Here is a 21,412-nt window from a genome sequence, read left to right as displayed (position 1 = left end):
TTTTAAAATTTCGTTCGTGGAAAAAAAGAAAAATTTCCGCAAAGGGAAAGTTAAAATTGTATAATTGTGCAGAATTGGAAGGAATAACACGCGTGGAAAATTCCGACTGTCAATTAATATACATGGAAGTTACAAAAGCGTATCGAAAATTACGCAATCGCGTGTGTAGATGTAAAAAAAATCGCGGAAGATGTCGCGTATCGAACGTTTATCACACTTACCGGATTCCTTCCATTACTTTTACTTTCTTTTCTGGCCCGTTTATCGAATGGGAATTTAATAAATAGAGAATGAAGAAAAGAAAAGAAGAAAAATAGGACACAAGTTTTTTTTTCTTTTTCATTAAAATACATTTTTCTTCGATCACGTTTACAAATAATATATATAATATATATATAAAAAAAAAACAACTATAAACGTATAAGAGAGACGTATTCCTTATCGACATAGTACTGAAACGTATAAATCACTAGGTAGCCGCTAGATATATTAATTCTAACGAGATAAAGTATTTACAATATGAGTAGACAAGTGCATGTCGACCCTTGATACCTGATCGACAAGAAAAGATTACAAGTACAGCGAAACTTTGTTTATGCGAAGGGAGGAAAATTTTTAATTACAATTTAGTCAAAACTTTATATTCTTATTTAAAAAAATTCAGAATACTTGACGAAGAATCCAACAAACGAAGATTAATCCGTCGATTTCTTTTCTTGTTCAAATATTAAAAAAAAAAACTCATCAAACTTTGTATAAAATTTTAACTTATTAATAAGATACCTGAATCCTCATCTTTCGCATAAACAGAGTTTTACTGTACAACGTTACATAATTGCGCTAGATCCGCGTTCATTTTCTCGAGACGCCCATCCCTTGTATCCTCGTCTCGATTAAACGGTACAACGTTCCGTTTTTACTCACTCTTCGTTTCAAAAGAGCTTACAACTAATAAATAGATACACGATAAATATATAACGAAGTTGACGATCGTCGGCCTGGCGTCGCGTATCGGGGAAAATATTTCTTCAAAAATCCTATATATATATCATCGATACGGAACGAGTCGTGTCGATGCGTGTGAAATATTTTCACGTGATTCATATCGATCCACGCCTCTCGATCCACGTGTTTCCACGTGATACGTGATCGCATAGCTTTCCACGGAATCGAGTCGTAGGATTCAGATTCGAATCGATTCTCACACTTGCGACAGGGAATGCAAAATAGAAAGTTTTGTTCGCCCTGTTCGAGAGCGTAGAATGTGCTCCGCGGACCACGCCAATGAAAGTAATGCCACGTTTATCCTCGTAGAATTTAATCTCCCTATTGAAGCAAAATTTTAAACCGAATCTTGAACCCGGTTGGTTTAAATTTCGATCGACGATTGATCGTCTCGCGTCGAGGTTTCGAATCGATAAACGCGGACTTCACTGGCGGAAATATCGTATGATGGACAGGGTGAAAGTCGATGAATTCGGAATTTTATTTATCGTAGAAACGCGGATGAAGCGGTTCTGGTTCTTTCTTTCTACGTAATATCGAGTTGCGTGGATAATCTGTACGTGTCTCTGCAATCTCTGTTATGTAGCGTTTCAACCGTTTGGTTTGGGCAAGTTTAACCGATGTAATGTTAATTTAGATATTTCCTAAGATATCTCATTTCGAAGCTAGAAATTACGCGAACTTTTGTTCAATGAAGAAAAAGAGTCAAGTTGATTTCTGTTGTACGTCTGAGTCTTGGATTACGAACCAGTCTATCCACTTACACGCTTCTTCATATTTTACTATATTACTTAATGCTACTGGCTTTAATCGTACGAAGGAATGAATTTATTGCATGTATATTAGAATTCTATGTATTTAATTGAAAATTTAAGCGTTCGATTAAGATTAAGACTTCTACTTATTCGAATGAAAATTTAATTTTTCCAATTTGTTAAAAAAATTGTAAAAAATTCAATCCATCATTTTCTGATCAGGATAAACAGGTCGTAAATCGTGCAAAGTATCAAGTCGATTTTGTAATTAATTCCCTCGTCAATTTCTTACGTATTTCCTATGAATCATTTCCCTGGGAAACGGCGTGTGTCGGTGTGATTAAACGTTGTACAAACGGTAAACATTTATCCGGTTCAATCCTACGGATTCGCATTTTGTAATCGAACGAGCACGTAGGTCGGGATTCTATTCGAAACGATCGTGAGCACACGATGAATAATTCCGGTCATGGCGTTCGGAATCTGCAATGTTACAGTATGAATAGACGCGACGAGAAATTACTATGGTAATGTGCGTTTCGTGTGCGTGAGTATATATTGCGTCAGGTCATTGACTTTCACTCTCTAATGATAGTCGTTCTCGAAACGAAAAGAAAAAAAAAAAAAGAAAGAAAGAAAAAGAATATAATTTCGAGGCTGAAAATTGGTTCGTTAATTAGATAACATTATCAACAATGTCATTATTAATTTTAATCGAGTTCTTTGAATTTCATTACGAAATGGACTAGTTTTGAGAAATCAGAATTGGAAAATCGAATATCTTTATCCTTTACAAGTGAAATTGTTACATTTGTATGAAATTTTATAAACTTTTTTAGAAAGTTTGAATAACGATTTCGAAAGTCAGTTCTATCACAATGTTAGCGTCGAATCTACTTCGAGCAAAATCGTAATCGTCGTAAATTTATGCAAATGTCCATGGAAATGTCGTTAATGCGAGAAGCAATTATTCTAAAATCGAAACACGTACGTGTTAGAAATAAATAAATAATGTACTCGAATTTCATTAGATTCGCATCATAAGTTACTTGATAAGAGTAAATACTTTCGTTAATCACAATTGTGTTAAATATTGTTCGTTAAGAAAGAGTTATCCTAGAAAAAAATGTTAAATTGGCAAATCATCGAGGTTAAAATAAAAAAAAAAGATAACACGACTCGTAACACGTATCCAAATAGAATATCCTACTCTAAAGACCAAGTCCAATTAATCATGGAAAAGAAAAAAATTTCTCGACAACCTTGAACGAAACGAGCGAATTCAATTATTAACACATCCCGGATACGTAAGCGCCAGGCCCACTGACAGCACCATCTAGTTGTTAAAGTGCCGCGAGTTCGGGTGGTCCGAAACCGGTAATCGAATAGTACAAAAAAAGAAATTTCAAAAAGATACCCTATATATATATATAAATTCGAAAGAAAAAAAAAAGAAGACTCGTAAGCTAATCAAAGTATCAATAACGGCCGGCCGTGGCTCGAAGATAGTGATCTATCTGACCTACGGAAAGTGGCGCGCTGGCCGAGTTGGAGGACCTCGCAGGCGCTACGTAGTAAAAGGACTGCGGTTGCGTCTGTGACTCGAGCAGTTGAAGCCTGTGCGACTGCGGTGTCGATTGTTGCTGCTGTTGCTGCTGCTGCCGTCTCTGCTGTTGGGCGTAGAGCTGTTGCGACTGTTGCAACAGTTGGGCCTGTTGCTTCCTGTACAACACTTCCTGGGGTTGGTTGACGGTTGCGGACGGCTGGGGAGCGGCCGCCGGTTGCTTATAAAGCGGGGACTGGCGTTGGGGCTGTTGGGGCTGGATCTGCTGCAACTGCTGGAGGCCGAGATAGGACTGGGGCTGGGCTACGAACGGTTGGAGTTTGTGACTTAGGGTGAAGTCGCCCACGGTTTGGGGTAGCGATTGATATAGTTGGGTGTTGTACTGACCGGTGGCGGGATCGTATACGAGCTCCGACTGGTAGATGGGGTCCGCGGCCGGGATGGAGGCTGCGATCGCCGGTTGCCCGGCTAATTTTACTTTGGCCGATTGGGGCGGTTGCTTGGGGCTCGACACGCCGACAGTGTTCACGTAACGCTCGAGCTCGGCGGCGAAGTCGAGGTGGGACGTGGTGGATGCGGTGCTGGTGCGCAGATTGGGCGTGACGGTGACCGGCGACGAGGGTCGGGTGTACGATAACGACGCTGGACGCTCGGTGCTACTCGGGGACACGTACTGGGCGGCGACTTGTGCAACGTGGGGTCGAGGGGTGATTGCGACCGACTGCGGCTTCGGGTGGTGGGTCGCAGGGCGGCGGGTCGTCGTCTCGAGGGTTTGGTAGGCGGTGGAGGAGATGCTCGGTTGGCCACGAAGAACGGGCGAGGCCGTGCTCTGGTATTGCGTGGTGGAGGAGGCTAGTCTGTAGAGGGCAGGGTTGGCGGTGGGCGACGGCTCGTAGAGAGCCGTGGACGGCGTGACCGGGACGTAGGCCGGTTGCTGGGCCGTTCTGTAACCGCTGCCTCTCAATTGGGACGGTTTCACGAAGTCCTCGTCGCCCAACTCTTGGCTGGCGTCGTCGTCCAACTGGTACTGCGTTTGGAATATGGTGGTGGGTGGCCTGGGCGTGGTGGGCTGTTGATAAGCCGGCCTGGCCGCAGGTCTCACCGGTATCGGCCTCACGGAAGGATAATTGGCAGGGCCGGAGATGTCGTCCTCCTCCTGCTTGTCGGCCAGGTCGTCCTCGTCCTCCTTGGGCGCGTTCGGGTCGCACGGATTGCCGGACACGTACGTGAACTCCCTTTTATTGCCGTCAGGATCGATGTAGCCGTATTTGCCGCGCACCACGCAATCGGTACCACGAGTTTCCTCCTTGAACGAGCCGTCCGCTGCCTCGTAGCCGAAAGTGAAAGATCCGTCGTCGTTCACCTTGTTGTAATTGCGAATGGTTTGGACAGGCGGCGGCTTCGATGAGTGCAGCGCGTCCTTCGAACGTGGCGAAGGAAGGGCACGTGTACGCGGTTGATACACCGCTGGGCTATAATCGTCCTCGGCTGCCTGGCTGTCGTCCTCTTCGTAATAAACTTGCGGTTCCGCGATACGAGGCCGGAGATCCGCTCGTTTCGCTTCTGTTATTAGTAACAGGCATAATGGGATTACCTGCAAATTGAAGTCGATTATTAGTCCTGATGATTCTTACTTCTTCTTCCACGTATTATTCCAAGCAATTTTTCCTTTCATCTTTAAACGATATACGATGTTTTCGAGCAAGCATTCCAATAAAAATTTTACTTTTACTTTTACTCGACTCTCCATTTCATCGTTTCACATTCTCACAAAACGCATAATATACACAGAATTGTTCCACTCGATAATTAAAACAGCGTGTACGTAATAGCAAGTTCTCGTTAATAACACGTTACGAATCTATTGATATAATTGATAATAATTACTTGATTAACGGACACGCTTACGAACGACGAAATAACGTTTTTAAGTAGTAAGAGTAAAGTGTAAGAGTAGAAAGGGATCGTTATATGCGAGACACGCGAGCAGAGACTAATGGCGGGCCGGGAGGGGGACGGTTTTCATCAACGTCACGCGAATCGTAATCAAAATTGCTGGATTAGAATGTGGACAAACCGAAACGAGTTTGTTATTCTAGTTTCCAGCCACGAAACCGGATCTGCATGGCGGGGATTTATATAGTGAATAGGAAGCAGAAGATGGCGAGGAGAGAGCGAGTCTTTCGCGGATCGGTGAACTCGAATACGCGCGAATGGTATGCGCCGCATAAAATTCCTTATCGCTCGCTCGGGCCAGCTTGCTAAAGCGTGCAAGTAAGAGAGAAAAGCGTTATTAGCGATGCTATGATATTACGAGATCGTACGTTTGGAAACGTACGTTTCATTATGCAAAGAAGAGGAAGAAGCGTTCGAAGCGTGTACGAGATATTTGGAATTTCATTGAATTGATGTTAAATTGGTTTTATCTCGACTTGTAGGAAGATGATATGATTCATTTACGCGTACGCGAGTGTATTAAGGTCAATTTCTTTGTTCAACACGGATTTATGTGGAAACAGCGTGTTCCATAATGATATAGAAACCGGCAAATGGCAGATTTGGGTCGATTGTAGGAAATGTTAGATTCCGAAGAATTTCTACTCGTGAGAAATCACGTTTCTGTAAAATGTGGAAAGTTTTGATTTATTCTACGACACCTGTTTTCGCAATAGCGATACAGAAATTCAAGGAAACAAATTCTAAAACGTGTTCGGGACAGGTTGAAATAGAGATTGATTCGCAAATACGAACCAACGACAGCAATCATATTGATATCGAAAATGAAAAAAATAGTTTTAAAAATAATCGACGAATATTTAAGAGAGACTAAGAAAGTATACACCACGATATATGACGAGCATTTGTTACATATATTCGGGGCACGAGAAGGTGTATAGAATTCGAAGGGATAAAAACCCTCTCGAAGAAATAATAAAACAGTCCTTGAAACATTCCATCGAACGATTTCTATTTCACAAAACACTGGTTCGAAATACTGGTTGAAACGCGGTGACGAAACGAGCAAACCTACCTATTTCAGGATAAGCTCGATAATGCCCCGAAGAGAAACTAATAATCTCCGACTCTCTTCCCGTCACGTTTTCTCATTTCCATCTCCTCCGCGTATATCTCGAGCCACGTATATATACGAGGTATATATCCTTGTGATACTTTTCACCCGGTTACCGATTCGTCATCGATAATTCGCCCCCTTCTCCCTCGAGGATGAGATTTCCCATCGGAATGACCGTGCTCGCGTCCTCTCGAGACTCTGGCATCCAATGCACTTCCGGTAAGAAAGGGCCCGCGTCGCCGGTGGGAACCGCCACACGTGGTTACGTAATTCCTACTACTCGGTTGACCCGAATACGGGGCGAGGCAGAATTATGGCGGCGTGGTTACCGTGAGAGATTCAGATTCAGAGCGTCGTAACTCGCCTCTGTTTCTGGATCTCCTTGAACCGAGAGCAAATGCTCGCACAAAAGACAGGGCGCACCACGCCTCGCGACGACCCACAGGAAACGTACGAAACGTACGCCACTGTCACTTTTCGTTCATGCCGTGTGTACGTGTGAAACGTTTTTCACGTTCCCTTTCTAATTTGGAACAGGATTTTAGTAGGCTGTGGATGATGGATGGAATTGTGCTGTCGATGGAATCGATCGATTTTGGATACGTTGATTCTATCAAAGCTTGTGAAACGGATTTTGACGATATTTTCGTATCTTGTTGCTCGATGAAATGTGTTGGAATAGTTTTGGAATTAGGAATTTTATGTACGATTATTTTATGTGTTTTATATAAGTGTTTATATTATCTGTTTATTATTATTGTTACTCTTATTACTATTATCCCTGCTTGTTATGATAATTACACTCTGTTTGTTCGAACTTAATTCCTTCGTTGAAACCGCTACACGTTTATCGCCTTACAGGAAGCGTTGTCATTTCAACTACCACTTTCAATGGTTACATAGACTCAACAAGTTAACTGGAATTTCTTTTAATTATATAGTATGAAATTCAACATCTTTTTCCAACTTCTCGTTTTACCATTTTTATTCCGATAGAGTTACACGTTTTTCCCTTATTAATTTTTCCTTGAAAAAATTCTATTCTGTACAAAAAGTTTGTCAAACTTTTTCCAAACACGTATTAGATTTTCTTCCAATTTGGAACGATTTTCGTTAAGAAAAGAAAAAATCGAAAAATTGTTCTGCATATATTATATAGGAGTTCGTGTTTTATTAACACGATTTTCTTGATATCCACGCGCTCTATCAAGTTTCCATTACGTAGAAACGTATAAAATTACGCGATGCCTTGTTTTGGCATGTTGGCGGTATATAGAACCGGTGTAGAACCGACATAAGAGAGAATTCTTGCATAAAAACGCGTTACACGCCTTCGTGGAGTTTATAGAAAGCGATCCCGGTTTAATTATTTCCCTTCGATATTTATGCATACCAGGAAGGTTACGAATTACAATTCCTTTGTTGACTTCAACATCAGTTACATCTAATTTCGTATCATTCTAAATTATTAACCACATAGTTGACGAAAAGTCATAATACGGTGAAAAGGTAATCTAACCTCTGAAAAATATCTCAACAGTTTCTCATTCTTTATTCGCTTTCGATCAATTTTCACGTCCTTTGCTCAATTTCACTTTCGTGTGCAAATTACGCGGAGTGAAGTTCGACGAGATCAACAGCACGAAACCTTTCTCCGCGACGATCAAATCTCATCATTCTCACTTTTCTTTTTTTAAAGTCAAGGTTCGAAAGAAAGAAACGACGTTCAAACCGCCGAGATTATCGGGGCGCAAAACGAATCAAAGTCATGCTCGTTCGATCGTGAACCTGCAAAAATTTCTGAGCCAGTATAGAAAATAATAGAACAGAACATGGTGAAACATTGGAGCGGTTCTCGTGAAACCTTCGAGCAGGATCGTATTGCGTGTCGGTAATGGAGATAACATCGATATCGATGACTCGATTGATCGCGCGATCCAACGAACGAGGGAATATTCGAGACGTTGTGTTGGCACACAACTCGTCCTTGAGACAGGGAGGTACGTCATTACGGGAACTTTCGAACGATACGGTATTCATCATGCTCTCTTGGGCGTGCGCCGATTAATTTCCAGCCGACCCGTGATAAAATGCGGCTATCCTTTCCTCGCGTTCATAAACCCTGCGCGAACGTTCTCCAGACGAAATGCAACCGCGCATGCGCGGTGAAGTGGTTGTTTCGCAAGATGGCGCGGAGAAAATCGAAGGTTATTTTCGACCGGTTATTTTCGAATTGGTCGATGTGCTTTTGATCGTGGATGGGATTTGGAACAGATTTTTAAAGCGTTAAAATTTCGTGAATCGCGCTTAACGAAAAATGTAGAAATTTGTATTATATAAACAGGATGTTGGGTAGATTTGCGATTATGTATGTGAAAGGTCATGTGTGAGAAAAGAAATTAACACAAAAAACAAGCTTGTTGAGAAGCTTGTGAATTAAGAAGATGTGCGAATTAAGATTTCTCGATATAAGATTAAAATTAAAATTTAGGAATGTGGAATATTTAAAGAATGCCATTTTTATTATGATAAATGACATTTTAATAACTTCATAATGATAGGAAATTGATCGCGAATTTTTTAAAATCGTATATTTTTAATTTTATATTACTATTTTATAGCAGTAGTTTCTCGTAATAATGTATCTTATAATGTTAGGACGAATATATAATTTGAAATATAGTTTGGAAAATTATTTTAGAAATTAAATATTATTTTTTTAACACTTTATGTACCGTGAATGAATTAATTAAAATCCGAATACGATTAATGAAAATTAATGTGAATTAATGAAAAAAAACTTTCTCCGATACATCTGTTTTATAACTATATTAACAAGACGATAAACTTAAGTCATAAATAAATCATTACGAATTAAATACTTTAATTTATTAGCAATCCGTTGAAAATACTTGGAAGATATTTATATTCGTTTTAAAATTAATTCCAAACTATATAAATTTACGCTTCATTGCCTATTATAGAATATCCTTTTTTGCCCGAAGGATAATTTAAAATAAAACCTAGCATGTTCAAATGTCTCGATAACCGCTTAACACAGATACTCGTCAGAAGAAACTTGACTATCTCACTTTTCTCACTTTTCTTACCGACATACATTATACTCGATCTACGAGTATAATTAATAAACCTAATACGTTTTTAATATCTCCCAGGCAAAAAAATTTGACATTGAACGTCTCAATAAATTAACTGGAAAAAAACATTAATCTTCAAGAAACAATTTCAACATCGAAAGATTTTCGATAAATCCGTGATCGATCCAATTCACGATATTGAAAAAAAAAAAAGAGAAAGGACGTATCGAAGGGCAGGGAAGAACGAGGCAATGTTTCAACTGTCGTCGATTTAATCATCGGCTCGATTAAATTCACGCGAGATCGAACCAGTTTATCGTTATTATCGTGATCGGGAACGGACAGGCCCCCGTTGGGCCTGGCCCCACCAAATACCGTTGTACAGTCTAATGACTCTGTACCTGGTCTGGAAAATCGTGACGCGGAGGCAGGCCTCTGTAATCAACGTTCAGAGCATGCCAGTCACATACAGTGAGAGGTATATACGAGCACATTCGGTCGTTCTGGTTCGAGGCGATCGGTCCTGCTCCACCACGCCTTGTCTAGCCCTCTAGCTCCGACTTTCCAGAGAAAGGAAGAATAGAGTTATACCTTCGTTGTGTGTATATATATATTCGTTTTGTTTTAAGACGTATCTAAAAAGAAAAGGTTAGAGCCGGTTGTAAGCATTCCGTAAATTTCTATCTGTATGTGGGATCCTTGGTTGGACGACGTTTCGTTAACGAACAAAATATATTCATAAAAGTAGCTCGTTGCGGTTGAACGAAATTATCTTGGCGAACGATAATTTGAGGGAAAGAAGGTTTGAGAAAAACGAGAGATAATATAAGAGAAATATAAATAGAAAGTATGTAAGGTTTTCTTCGTAGTAATGAGCATTCGTGGGATGCGAGGTATTTAAATTGAGAAAATAAGGGGTTAATTTTTTTTGAGAGAAGAACGTATATAAATTGTGCGGATTTTATAAGACATTGGAAATGATTCTTATATTTCATTCTTGTTGGAATCTTGTCAGAGGTATTAATATTTAAAAATTTTAAAATATTGGTATCAGAAACGTTGGCACAATAGGAACGAACGTTCCTAGAAGAGAGAAAGAATGCGTGTATTGGTTGGATCGATCCGAAGCACTCTTTCGAAAGTAAAAGTAAGTTAATTCCTTGAGGAAGATGGTAGCTGGAAGCAACGTTCTTATTTACTTCAATTGCTTCGATTTATTTTCAGTACAAACGTTCTTCGCGGTATATGGAATAGGAAAATATATTGTTCAGGGTATCACTTTCTTCTTATAAGATATTAAATATAAGGATGTCCATATACACTTCCTTATAAATACACGTTCAAAGCATAATATAAGAATCCAACGATGCAACAAGATAAAGAATTTCATTTCATTGTATTGTCACGATCGCAAAATAAATCAAAATCCATTTTCTCCCGCACAAATATATAATCTTCTACGATATTTTCCTTTATTAGCGCAATTCATCAGTATAAAATACCCCTCGTTAATCCCTACAAAGTTAGATACTTTCGTTCCATCCGTGGAGAAGAAAGGACCAATTTTCGCAATTAATATTAAAAATGATTGCACGTCTCTGATAAAATTAATTAATTTCCAAAGATCGCAAAACGATTATCGAACGATTCTTCAACAAATGTCCATTAATTAAAGAAGAAGACGATTGTTTCTCGATACATCAAGATAGAGAGATTGCGCAATGTTGTTGTACAATCACGATCTACGAAAAGGATGTTACTTACTCTACAGATTTCCTGAATCGATTGTACGCGTCGATTACAAACAGATTGTACGATATCATCGAATATCATCATTATCACCTTCACGGTGAAGGTAAACGGAGTTGCTTTCAAAAAAAAAAAAAAAAAAGAAAAAGAAGAAAAAGAAAAGAAACCGGTATATAAATACGTATCCGTACATATCCGGCTATATTTTCAGAAATTGCATACCGGATTTGCCGTATTAAATCCTCGGCTATGTTCCTCTGACTGGCCGTGTGCGCATATCTGATCCAGATACGACTGAGAGAGTCCCGTTGTTTGATTATGTTGCGTTTAGAAGGAGGAAGTAGTTAAAATGTCTCGAGCACACTTTCTTCGCCTGTATTTCCGTAGCGGAAGCTGTGCGTGATCATGTTTCGTTTTTTTCTTTGATTAATCTAGCTGCCAGCACGTGTTCTAATTAGCAAGCTGATGCGGTGAATGGGGCTGCGTCGGGCCCGTGTCGGGATCATGTTAATCGTGATGCAAATTGTAACGTCATGTCTGAAAAATTGTTGTACAGGAAAGTAAAGGATGGATTACGAAGCGTATTAGTAGTGTTAAATGCCATATGATTTAAAAGGATATATTATCTAATTCTGATGTTTAAATTTTTCTTGAGAATTTTTAATAAATGAAATTTTTCTAAGTTAAGATTTTATTACGAACGAATGAAAATGATGTGATGTAAGAATCAGGGAAAAAATCCAGGATACGTTATAATTTTGTTTCAATGATTAAATATATACGTTTCAATGAATAAATATATTTCTAAACATTTTTCCTCGATTAAATATTCATTACTTTAACGTGGAAAGGAACTTGCGTACTTTTGCTAACAAAAAAAAGGGAAAAAAGAGAGAGAGAGAGAGAAAATTAATGCGTGATTAAACATAGAACTCGACCTTGTTGATCGACTTCCCTCTTATGTACAGTGGAAAATAGTGATTATGTATGCAAATAAAATAATGTTGAATAAAATGTGGGATAATAATTTTTCAAAGTATTTCTAAATAGTAGTATTTCTTAAATAAATTACAAATTATTACATACTTAATGCATTACTTTTATGCATTATTCAAAAGGCTTGATTAGATTTAGTCAATAATGAAAGAATAACTAATTTGTTGATAGAAATGAATAACGGTCTGATGCAATTACGACGACCATGATGCAGTTAGATGCAGTTAGATGAGTCAAAGCTTGCTTTTCAAGGTTTCTAGGCGTGAATAATTTAATTTCTCTCTCGCCCCTAACATTAATTTCTCTCTGGATAATTCTTTCTGCCACGCTTGAAATTTCCCAATAAATCAACATTTTAAGCTTCGTTAAGTAATGAGTCTATTTTTGCCAATGGTAAATTTAATTTATCATTTATCGCCATTCAGTAAATTCTAAATCTTACAAAACATTCTCTTCAACTTACTTTTTTTCCCATTAAAATTTAAAGAGAAGAAATAATCGTAAAATTTACGAACCAATGATAGAGTGAAACCAAATTAATTTTCTATTTTTTAGATTATTTATTTAACGATTCTATCCACTCCATCGTTATTCTCATAATTTCAATATTTTTTAAATTTAGAAAGTGACAAAGCAATACATTTACAAAGCAATCAGTCTTTCTTCAGTCTGATCTTCTTCAAAATTATTTTTAACCCGATATTTATCTTTTTTAATACACCTATAAATTCTCAAACTACGCTTCAAAATTCTTTCTCACGATCTTCAATTCAAAATATTCATAAATATGAATATTTGAAAAAATTCATAAATTGAAAATCGATTATTTGATACATTTACAAAACAGACTTCCTATTTATTCCCAAAAATTAACACGCTAATAATCACGGTTGTTGCCACACGTTCATCGTGTTCGTACATCTTGCGAAGAGAGAAGAGACAGGTGAATAAGTCGGATTTCTCAAGATCTGGCCGAAGACCCGACAGGTCTCTTAAGCTTTTATCCTCGAAGAGGATGCAAGATGACACGCTGAATCGTCTCGTTTCCCGGCGAAACTCGTATCCGCCGGAAACTCGGAAGATGTGAAAGGTTTCGCGAACGTTCATCGTCATCTACGCGTTTAAATTATTCGCCCGATCGATATCGTGGCTCGTGGATACATTCGAGATACTTATTCACTCGTATCTCGAACAATTGTACGATCTCTTTCGTTTCTGCTCGAACGACGAGGGTACGGCCGGGATAAAATGCGCCGAGAAAAAGCGTTTTAGAGTCTAAATATGGCGTGGTGAAGAGTGAGAGTGAACGTGACTCGTTTCGTATGGGCGTCGAGAACGCAGCCATTGGTATGCAACACCGCTATGCCCTTGTCTTATGAACTGTGTCGTCCACTGAATTGGCCTGCCACTCGCTTTTTCCTTTGCGTTTTAACGGTTGGAAAGCGAGGATATTGAAAGGATGATCTAGTCGATAGGTGTATTGTTGATCATTATGTCTTTTCTTGTTACATAGATATATTATACAATGAGGGAGAGAGGTGTGGATGAGGTGTAAATTTGTCTCTGAATCTTAGGATATCTAGTTTATTTGGAGGAAAATTAAAAATTAATAGGAGTAGTTAGAAAAAATGTATAGATTTATGAGAATTATTTTCTTTAAATATTTTGAAGGAATTAAATGTCAAAGTTCTATTCGAGAAGATGAGATTTAGAAGAGCATTAGTCAGAATTGAACATCAATTGATTATACAATCTTGTAAAGTTGCAACGAAGTGGCAAGAAAATTGTGAAATCAAGCGAAGAAGTTAGAAATTATTTGTCAAAAAATTTAGAAATCTTTCAAAACAAATGGTAAAAAAAGTTGAACAGAAATTTAAGAAGAATAGGAATTAATTCCTTTCCCATGAACTTCCAACCAGGAAATTAAATTTAATTATTGAACAAAATAAAGTAAAGTGCGTTTCATTTTTCCTTATTTTCTACTGCAAGATGAATAGGGAGAAAGAAATGTAACGATTGACGAAAAATCTTTATCCAGGATCGATTAAGGAAGCAAAATTACATCGAAGCATGATCAGGTTTAACCCTTGCCTTGGATGCATTTTCACTCTCGCTCGTTTCTTTCCCACACCTCATTTCGCATTTCGTTTCTCACATTTCACCACCGCCGCGCGTCAAAAATTTCTCGTGACTCACTGTTCCGGCTTTGGTCGTCGATTCTCTTGCAGGCAACAGGCGGTACGTATCTGTACGACATCGAGAAAAAGTTTGGAGCAGTTTCTATGCATAGTTTGCTTTTGTACAATTTGCTTTTGTCAGATAAGAAAACGAAATATTGAAAATATGCAGTAATAATGATCGACATCGAATCAATCTTCTTTAAAATACGCAATTTCATCCGAAATAAATAAATGAAGATTTATAAACATTTTTATAATTTATATACAGAATATTCCAATTAAAGTTGACAAGAATAAAATGCTTCCACGATGTGTGGAAATTATTCAAAGCACAAGTGAATTTTATCATTTCTTCTATTTCTAAATATGATATTCTGTTTCAAAATAATTAAAAAAAATAGGTAGAATAAAATTTTCTCGTATCAATTCATTCATAGTCACAGTCTATAGATATATATTTATACTCATTTTTATATCACGATTCAAGTCGCAATTAAATTACAAAAAAACATCGGTGAAAAATTTATAGGAGGAGCGAATAATAAAATTTTCTCGTTCAATTGTATCAATTCATTCACAGTCTATGGATATATATTTATACTCATTTTTAAATCACGATTCAATTCGTGTAATTTCTGTAACTAAATTACAAAAGAGCATCGGTGAAAAATTTACAGGGAAAGAGAATACTAGAAGGTTAGAGAACGTTGAAAGCTAAATGGTTGTCGGTACGTTGTATCGGTAACAGTTTCCAGTAAACGGTATATTTTAGCACGGACTTTCCCGTTTTTGCACGCCTTCGCAGGCTCATTAGACAGCAAGACCGAGGAAAAAGTGAGAGCGAGAATATATTCTCGGTTGCGGGAAGACTCGCTCCGATGCGAAAAGTATCACGTCCCCATCAAGGGAATTTTGGATCATTATAATATACGCCGTGTAAGAAATGATGTATATACAAACTCCCTTAATTAACAGTCTAACCGTACGCGTTTCCCAATCTTTCCGTCTCGTCAAAATCTTCGGCCAACCGCGTTGGTTTAATTAGACGTTAAATGAAGTATATCTGAAATGGAGGGAGGGAGGGAGGCTTTCGCAAGCGCTTGACGGTGGAAATGATTGAAGCCTGTCAGAACGAAAATTATTCATTGTTCAGATACAACTAATTCGGGAAGGATAGGATATTGGGTCGTGGGTAATTGCGCAAAGATTAAATTTTTACGTTATGATTGGAAAGAAGTAGAGGAGGGATTTATTTTTTAAATATCATGAAAAAGGATAAAATTCGAATCTTTTAATTTCGAGAGATGTAATAATTTCTAGTTTAATAAATAAATCATTATTTGTCGTATAAGATTGAGAAACTCGATTAGATAAATCTCTAAAATACAAATAATTCGGAAAGGGTAGGATATTGGGTCGTATTTTTGTGCAAAGATTAAATTTTTACGTTATGATTGGAAAGAAGTAGAGGAGGGATTTATTTTTTAAAATTTTTTATCATGAACAGGAAATAAAATTCGAATCTTTTAATTTCGAGAGATGTAATAATTTCTAGTTTAATAAATAAATTATTATTTGTCGAATAAGATTGAGAAACTCGATTAGATAAATCTCTAAAATACAAGTAATTCGGAAAGGATAGAATATTGAGTCGTATTTTTGTGCAAAGATTAAATTTTTACGTTAGTTTTGATTGGAAAGAAATAGAAGAGGGATTTATTTTTTAAATATCATGAACAGGAAATAAAATTTGAATCTTTTAATTTCGAGAGATGTAATAATTTCCAGTTTAATAAATAAATCATTATTTGTTGAATAAGATTGAGAAACTCGATTAGATAAATCTCTAAAATACAACTAATTCGGAAAGGATAGGATATTTGTTGTGGGTAATTGCGCAAAGATTAAATTTTTACGTTATAATTGGAAAGAAGTAGAGGAGGAATTTATTTTTTAAATATCGTGAACAGGAAATAAAATTCGAATCTTTTAATTTCGAGAGATGTAATAATTTCTAGTTTAATAAATAAATCATTATTTGTTGAATAAGATTGAGAAACTCGATTAGATAAATCTCTAAAATACAACTAATTCGGAAAGGATAGAATATTTGTTGTGGGTAATTATGCAAAGATTAAATTTTTACGTTATAATTGGAAAGAAGTAGAGGAGGGATTTATTTTTTAAATATCATGAAAAAGAATAAAATTCGAATCTTTTAATTTCGAGAGATGTAATAATTTCCAGTTTAATAAATAAATCATTATTTGTCGAATAAGATTGAGAAACTCGATTAGATCTCTAAAATACAAATAATTCGGAAAGAATAGGATATTGGGTCGTATTTTTGTGCAAAGATTAAATTTTTACGTTATGATTGGAAAGAAGTAGAGGAGGGATTTATTTTTTAAATATCATGAAAAAGGATAAAATTCGAATCTTTTAATTTCGAGAGATGTAATAATTCCCAGTTTAATAAATAAATCATTATTTGTATAAGATTGAGAAACTCGATTAGATAAATCTCTAAAATCGATTAAAGTTGGCAGGCGAACGCAGGTAACAACAGATCGGTAATCTTTAATTGTCGAATTTCATTAGAACGAATGGCTATTCTTTCCCCCCCCCGTTGCGCAACGAGAAAAACGATCGTGAACCGGCTTTTAACAAAGAAACGATTTGCGGTTGTGAAGGATTCGTGTCGTGATTCGTAGAGAGCCAACCGATTTGATGACTGTTTATATCCGAGGAAAGCAACCGAGATTTACCCTTGTATTTGTACGTATTAGCCTCGCTTTCGCAATTTATCGGCGGCCAGTTTCTCCGCCAATGGTTTTTCTATTGGGCCTAGAATATAGGCCTTGGTATATAGAGAGCGGGCGACGAGAGTCAAAAATCGAATGCATCGATTGTTACGACGCGCACGTTTCCCTTACCGATCGATGATGTAGTCCAGGGTATCAATAGTTTTTCGTACGTGGTTCACTTTCGTTTCGTTGTGTTTTGTTATGCTAATGCGAAACACGGAATAACGTTGACAATGGACTGAATCGAGCGTATGGAATGAATTAAAAAATTGCTTGTATGTATTTTTCATCATGGTAATTGAGAAGACGGTTGAAAGATGGAATTATAATAGTCAAACAATTCGTTTTCTCTTTGTTACTTTAGAAAATTGTATCGATGATAAATGGAATGAATTAAAAATTGTGTGTATGTTAATTTTAAAGTTTAGGTTAAAGAAGTTAAAGTTAGGTATAATTGGAAATTGAAAAGTGAAATTTTTATTAAATATTCTTAAATATTCCCCTTCTTTTTCATTGGTGAAAAATTGGCAAGTTTGCTTTATGGTTAAGAAACTGTTCTAGAATGTAAATTGTAAAATATTTTAACGGAACAGTTATTATGAAATTATAGAGTTGTAAGCGTGAAAAATATTTTCTGCCACGTGGATTCTGCGGTGTATCTTTAAAAGTTTTATAGTTCAAGGTAATTGCTCCGTATATGTAATATATTAGTTTTGCTAATGATTATAATGAAACGTGCTAATACAATAATTTATTCTAAAATTTCTCTGGTGGTTCTAACGTTAGAAAATTTTATTACTAAATTATTTTTAAATAGGGAACAATTTTTCTTTTTTAAATACTGCGATTTAACTTTGGAAAAGTGGAATGTGGAAAATTGTATGGAAAATTCAACGTCTCAGCTGCTCAGTTATTTGGTGGAAAGTCGGTGATGCTTTGTAATCGCCAAGTAGAAAACGAAAAGTTTCACTCTTCACTGGTATACGCTTGCACGATTTATAAGTTCGGCTCGTTAAAGATGCAATACCCGATTAATCTCGAAAATCAGTTCACACGAGATACGACGATCTATATAAGATCGTAACGAGGATTATATAATTGCGAACAGTAGAGAATAAACGAAACACAATATAAAAATATCGATCGATCGATATTAATAGCAGCGATTCAACAATGATAACGAATTTAAACTTCTTGAAGTTTAGAAAGAAAGATGCAATATTCATAACCTGTAACTAAGTTTATTTCTATTGCGTTCCATCCGCTGTTGTTATTTATGATCTATTAAACAGGATAAAATGAAAAGAGACGTAAGTTTTAGAAGAAATCGATCAATTACAAGACAACAATGATTTATGTCTGATATAAAGAGTGTATTGTGACTTATATAAAGTTTGACATTTATACGATTTAATCAAATAAAAATCTAACGATTGTTTGTTGTTTGTAAAAATTTTTATATAATTTTATATACTTAACGATTTTAACAGAAAATCTTTAGGATATCATAGCAATCGTTCATTACTTCCTTGTTGATTTGTAAAATGCTATTTAATTATGTTAGGATTACAATGAGATTAAACGTTGATTTTATTAAAAAATAAAAAAGAGGAATGAAAAAAAAATTTGTAAAATGACAGGTTACGCGTTAAATTGGTGAAAGTAGCTATAATAAAACTTCCCAGTCTACTAGATAGCTGATCCTCGATCAGTTAGACTCTTGTTTTTCTTTTAATAACGTTCCCAACAATTTCACGTAAGTTGAAAGTATATATAAAAAAAAAGAAGATTTTCCTAAATGTAATTGCATTGCACTAAAATCAAACAATAAATCAATTTCAATTATAACAGACAGAAATAATCGATCAATTACAATTTGTATAAACAAATTTAATTATTATTATTTAAACGAGAGTACAAGATGGAGAGCTTCTCTCAATAGAGAGAGAAAGAGATAATTGTAGAAAATTGGAACGAAGGAGTAACAAGTAATTCTTTTCGTCGGAAAAGAAACGATACAAAGAAAAAAGAGGAGAAATTGAATTGTGTTTACAGGTTTACAGTTTTACGTTGGTTTTCGCATAATTAATCGTTCGATCTCACGAAAGAAGTTCATGAGTGAAAACCAGAGTGGATGAAAGTTCCCATAGAAGCGAAGAATGGGAGAACTCTTCCCTTCTTTCACGAGGAAAAATACTTTCGTTAATTACTTTTCTATAAATGGTTATACACAGAAATGCAGCAACGCAAATTTATACATCTCTCATATATCGAATAGAAGATAGAATGTTAATTGAATCAATCAGAATGCTTTCGAAAGGAATGCAAAAACGTTTTCATTTTTCGTTTTCTTCGAGTCGAAGAGAAAATTAATAAAATTTTTGATATCGAAATACAGTATGCTTTATTATGTATTCTGTTTACAAGTGCGAATTCTTTTCAATTAAGTTCGTGCAACTACGTGCGATAATAACGAGTGATAGTAACTTAAGAAATTGTGAAATATAATGAAGGTAATTTTGTGAATTAGAAAGGGAATTGTGAGAGATGTGAAAAGTAAGATTTTTCTTTTTTTTTTTTTTTTTTTTTTTAAGAGAAAAATAATCTCCACTATTTCAGCTTTTATGCAAGTATTTTATAATTATTTTTGAAAATAAACATACGATGGTAGAAAGATAAAATGGAAGAATTAAATTTGTCGAATTAATCGTCGATCGATTTTGCGTTGGACAGCGAATTAGTCATCGATTCTAAAAAAGGGTAAAGGTAATATCGCAACCACCTTGTTTGCTTAATACACACACTGATCACTTAACGTTACTCCTAACATGGGGGGCGAAAGTATTCTGTCGAAAGTATTCAAAGCACACTTTGTTGCGTAATTTTTCAACTAACACTTCAAATTTCGTGGACAGAACAACGGAGACAGAATTTTAAACGAATGACGCACTCGATCGAGAGCAAAAATTATTCCTTCAAGCATTTAAATTTCGCCTTTAAAGTACACCTCGTTCTGAATCTTCTTGCAGAATCGAATCGTTAACGAAACTTTATAATCACTTAATGGTACATTCTCTTACGTAACAAGTTTAAGCAACAACTTCGCACAAGTGAAGATGATTTCCCTACAACAACAAAATTGTAGAAACTTTGTATACAGATTTACCAATCTTCAATTTACAAATTGTCAATTCTCTAAAATTATCCACAACAATTATATAGCTTTATAAATTAATTTCCATGTATCGAATAATCGAATCCCCTCTTCCAAATTCAAACCTTCACTACACAACATGGATTACAATACATAGATTCATTCATCAAATCTAACATCTAAGTCACCATAAAAATCTACGTACATATATATATCTATACTCGTTGAACACGAAAGCGCACACGCCTATTCTCAACCCGAAGGACACTGTGAATGAACTCTGGAAAGAGACACCTATCCAATACCAATACGCACCCTGTGTCAAAGCTCAGAGCGCAGAGAAACGGCACGCGCGTGATCAACGTATGATCGAAAAATCCAAAAGTACGTACCAAAGATATAATCCTCATGGCGCACGGTTGGGAGAGAAGGAGGGTACAGGGTAGCCGTGGAACGATCCTCCAAGAGTTTCACTGAGAGAGTGCAGTCGTATAGTACGGAGCTCGGTCCTTTATAACCTATACGAACGGTTTTGCTTATAGTGGGGGCTAAGTAACCGCGTCTCCTCTTGGACACACGGCGTTGTAACAAGCCGCAAATTAGATTCTCGTGAGGCCGGTCGCCGGCATGGCCATTGCCAAACCAGAACGCCACGGGGGCCTCGCGTTGCCAAATTGTATGGAAGCCGTTTGTGTTTGCGTGTGTGTGCCTTGTGCATTGTGTACACGCGCGAAAAAGGGCGGGGGGAGGGGTGGGTATGTAGGTCGTGCGAGCACCATGATCGAGAGAATCAACGTTTTATAATCGTCGAATCGATGATAATGATCTGCCGGCCGCGTTTCTAGGGAAGTGTTATCCTTTGACGTACGCGTAGATTGCATTCCGATTTTTTTTTTTTCGGTGATGTAACTCGATTATTTCGAGGATTGTTTCGAGAATAGGTTGAACGAACGTGAGGATAATTTGTATTTGTTTCTTTTTTTTCTTTTTGGAAATGTAGATAGTTTAGAAAAGTTTTTTTTTTAAATTTA

The 21,412-nt window shown here is 36.6% G+C and overlaps 1 protein-coding gene across 2 annotated transcripts; it reads right to left on the bottom strand.

Moving 5' to 3' along the window:
- Nucleotides 1-722: 722 nt before the first annotated feature.
- Nucleotides 723-20,889, bottom strand: LOC413113 (probable serine/threonine-protein kinase samkC). 2 transcript variants are annotated; one of them, XM_006562623.3, is made up of 3 exons: nucleotides 20,774-20,889; nucleotides 3,712-4,918; nucleotides 723-3,627 (listed from the first exon to the last, which is right to left on the bottom strand). In XM_006562623.3, the coding sequence occupies exons 1-3, from the start codon at nucleotides 20,789-20,791 to the stop codon at nucleotides 3,239-3,241; spliced, it is 1,614 nt and encodes a 537-aa protein (XP_006562686.2). In that variant the 5' UTR covers nucleotides 20,792-20,889; the 3' UTR covers nucleotides 723-3,238. The 2 variants fall into 2 exon arrangements, with proteins under 2 accessions (XP_006562686.2, XP_026296143.1); XM_026440358.1 differs by having other exon boundaries at nucleotides 723-4,918.
- Between the last annotated feature and the right edge of the window lie 523 nt (nucleotides 20,890-21,412).

The sequence above is a fragment of the Apis mellifera genome, linkage group LG4 (genome assembly GCF_003254395.2).
Source record: "Apis mellifera strain DH4 linkage group LG4, Amel_HAv3.1, whole genome shotgun sequence".
Lineage (NCBI taxonomy): Eukaryota > Metazoa > Arthropoda > Insecta > Hymenoptera > Apidae > Apis > Apis mellifera.
The sequence above is the reverse complement of the archived record's forward strand: the minus strand, read 5'-3'. Positions and strand labels throughout refer to the sequence as shown.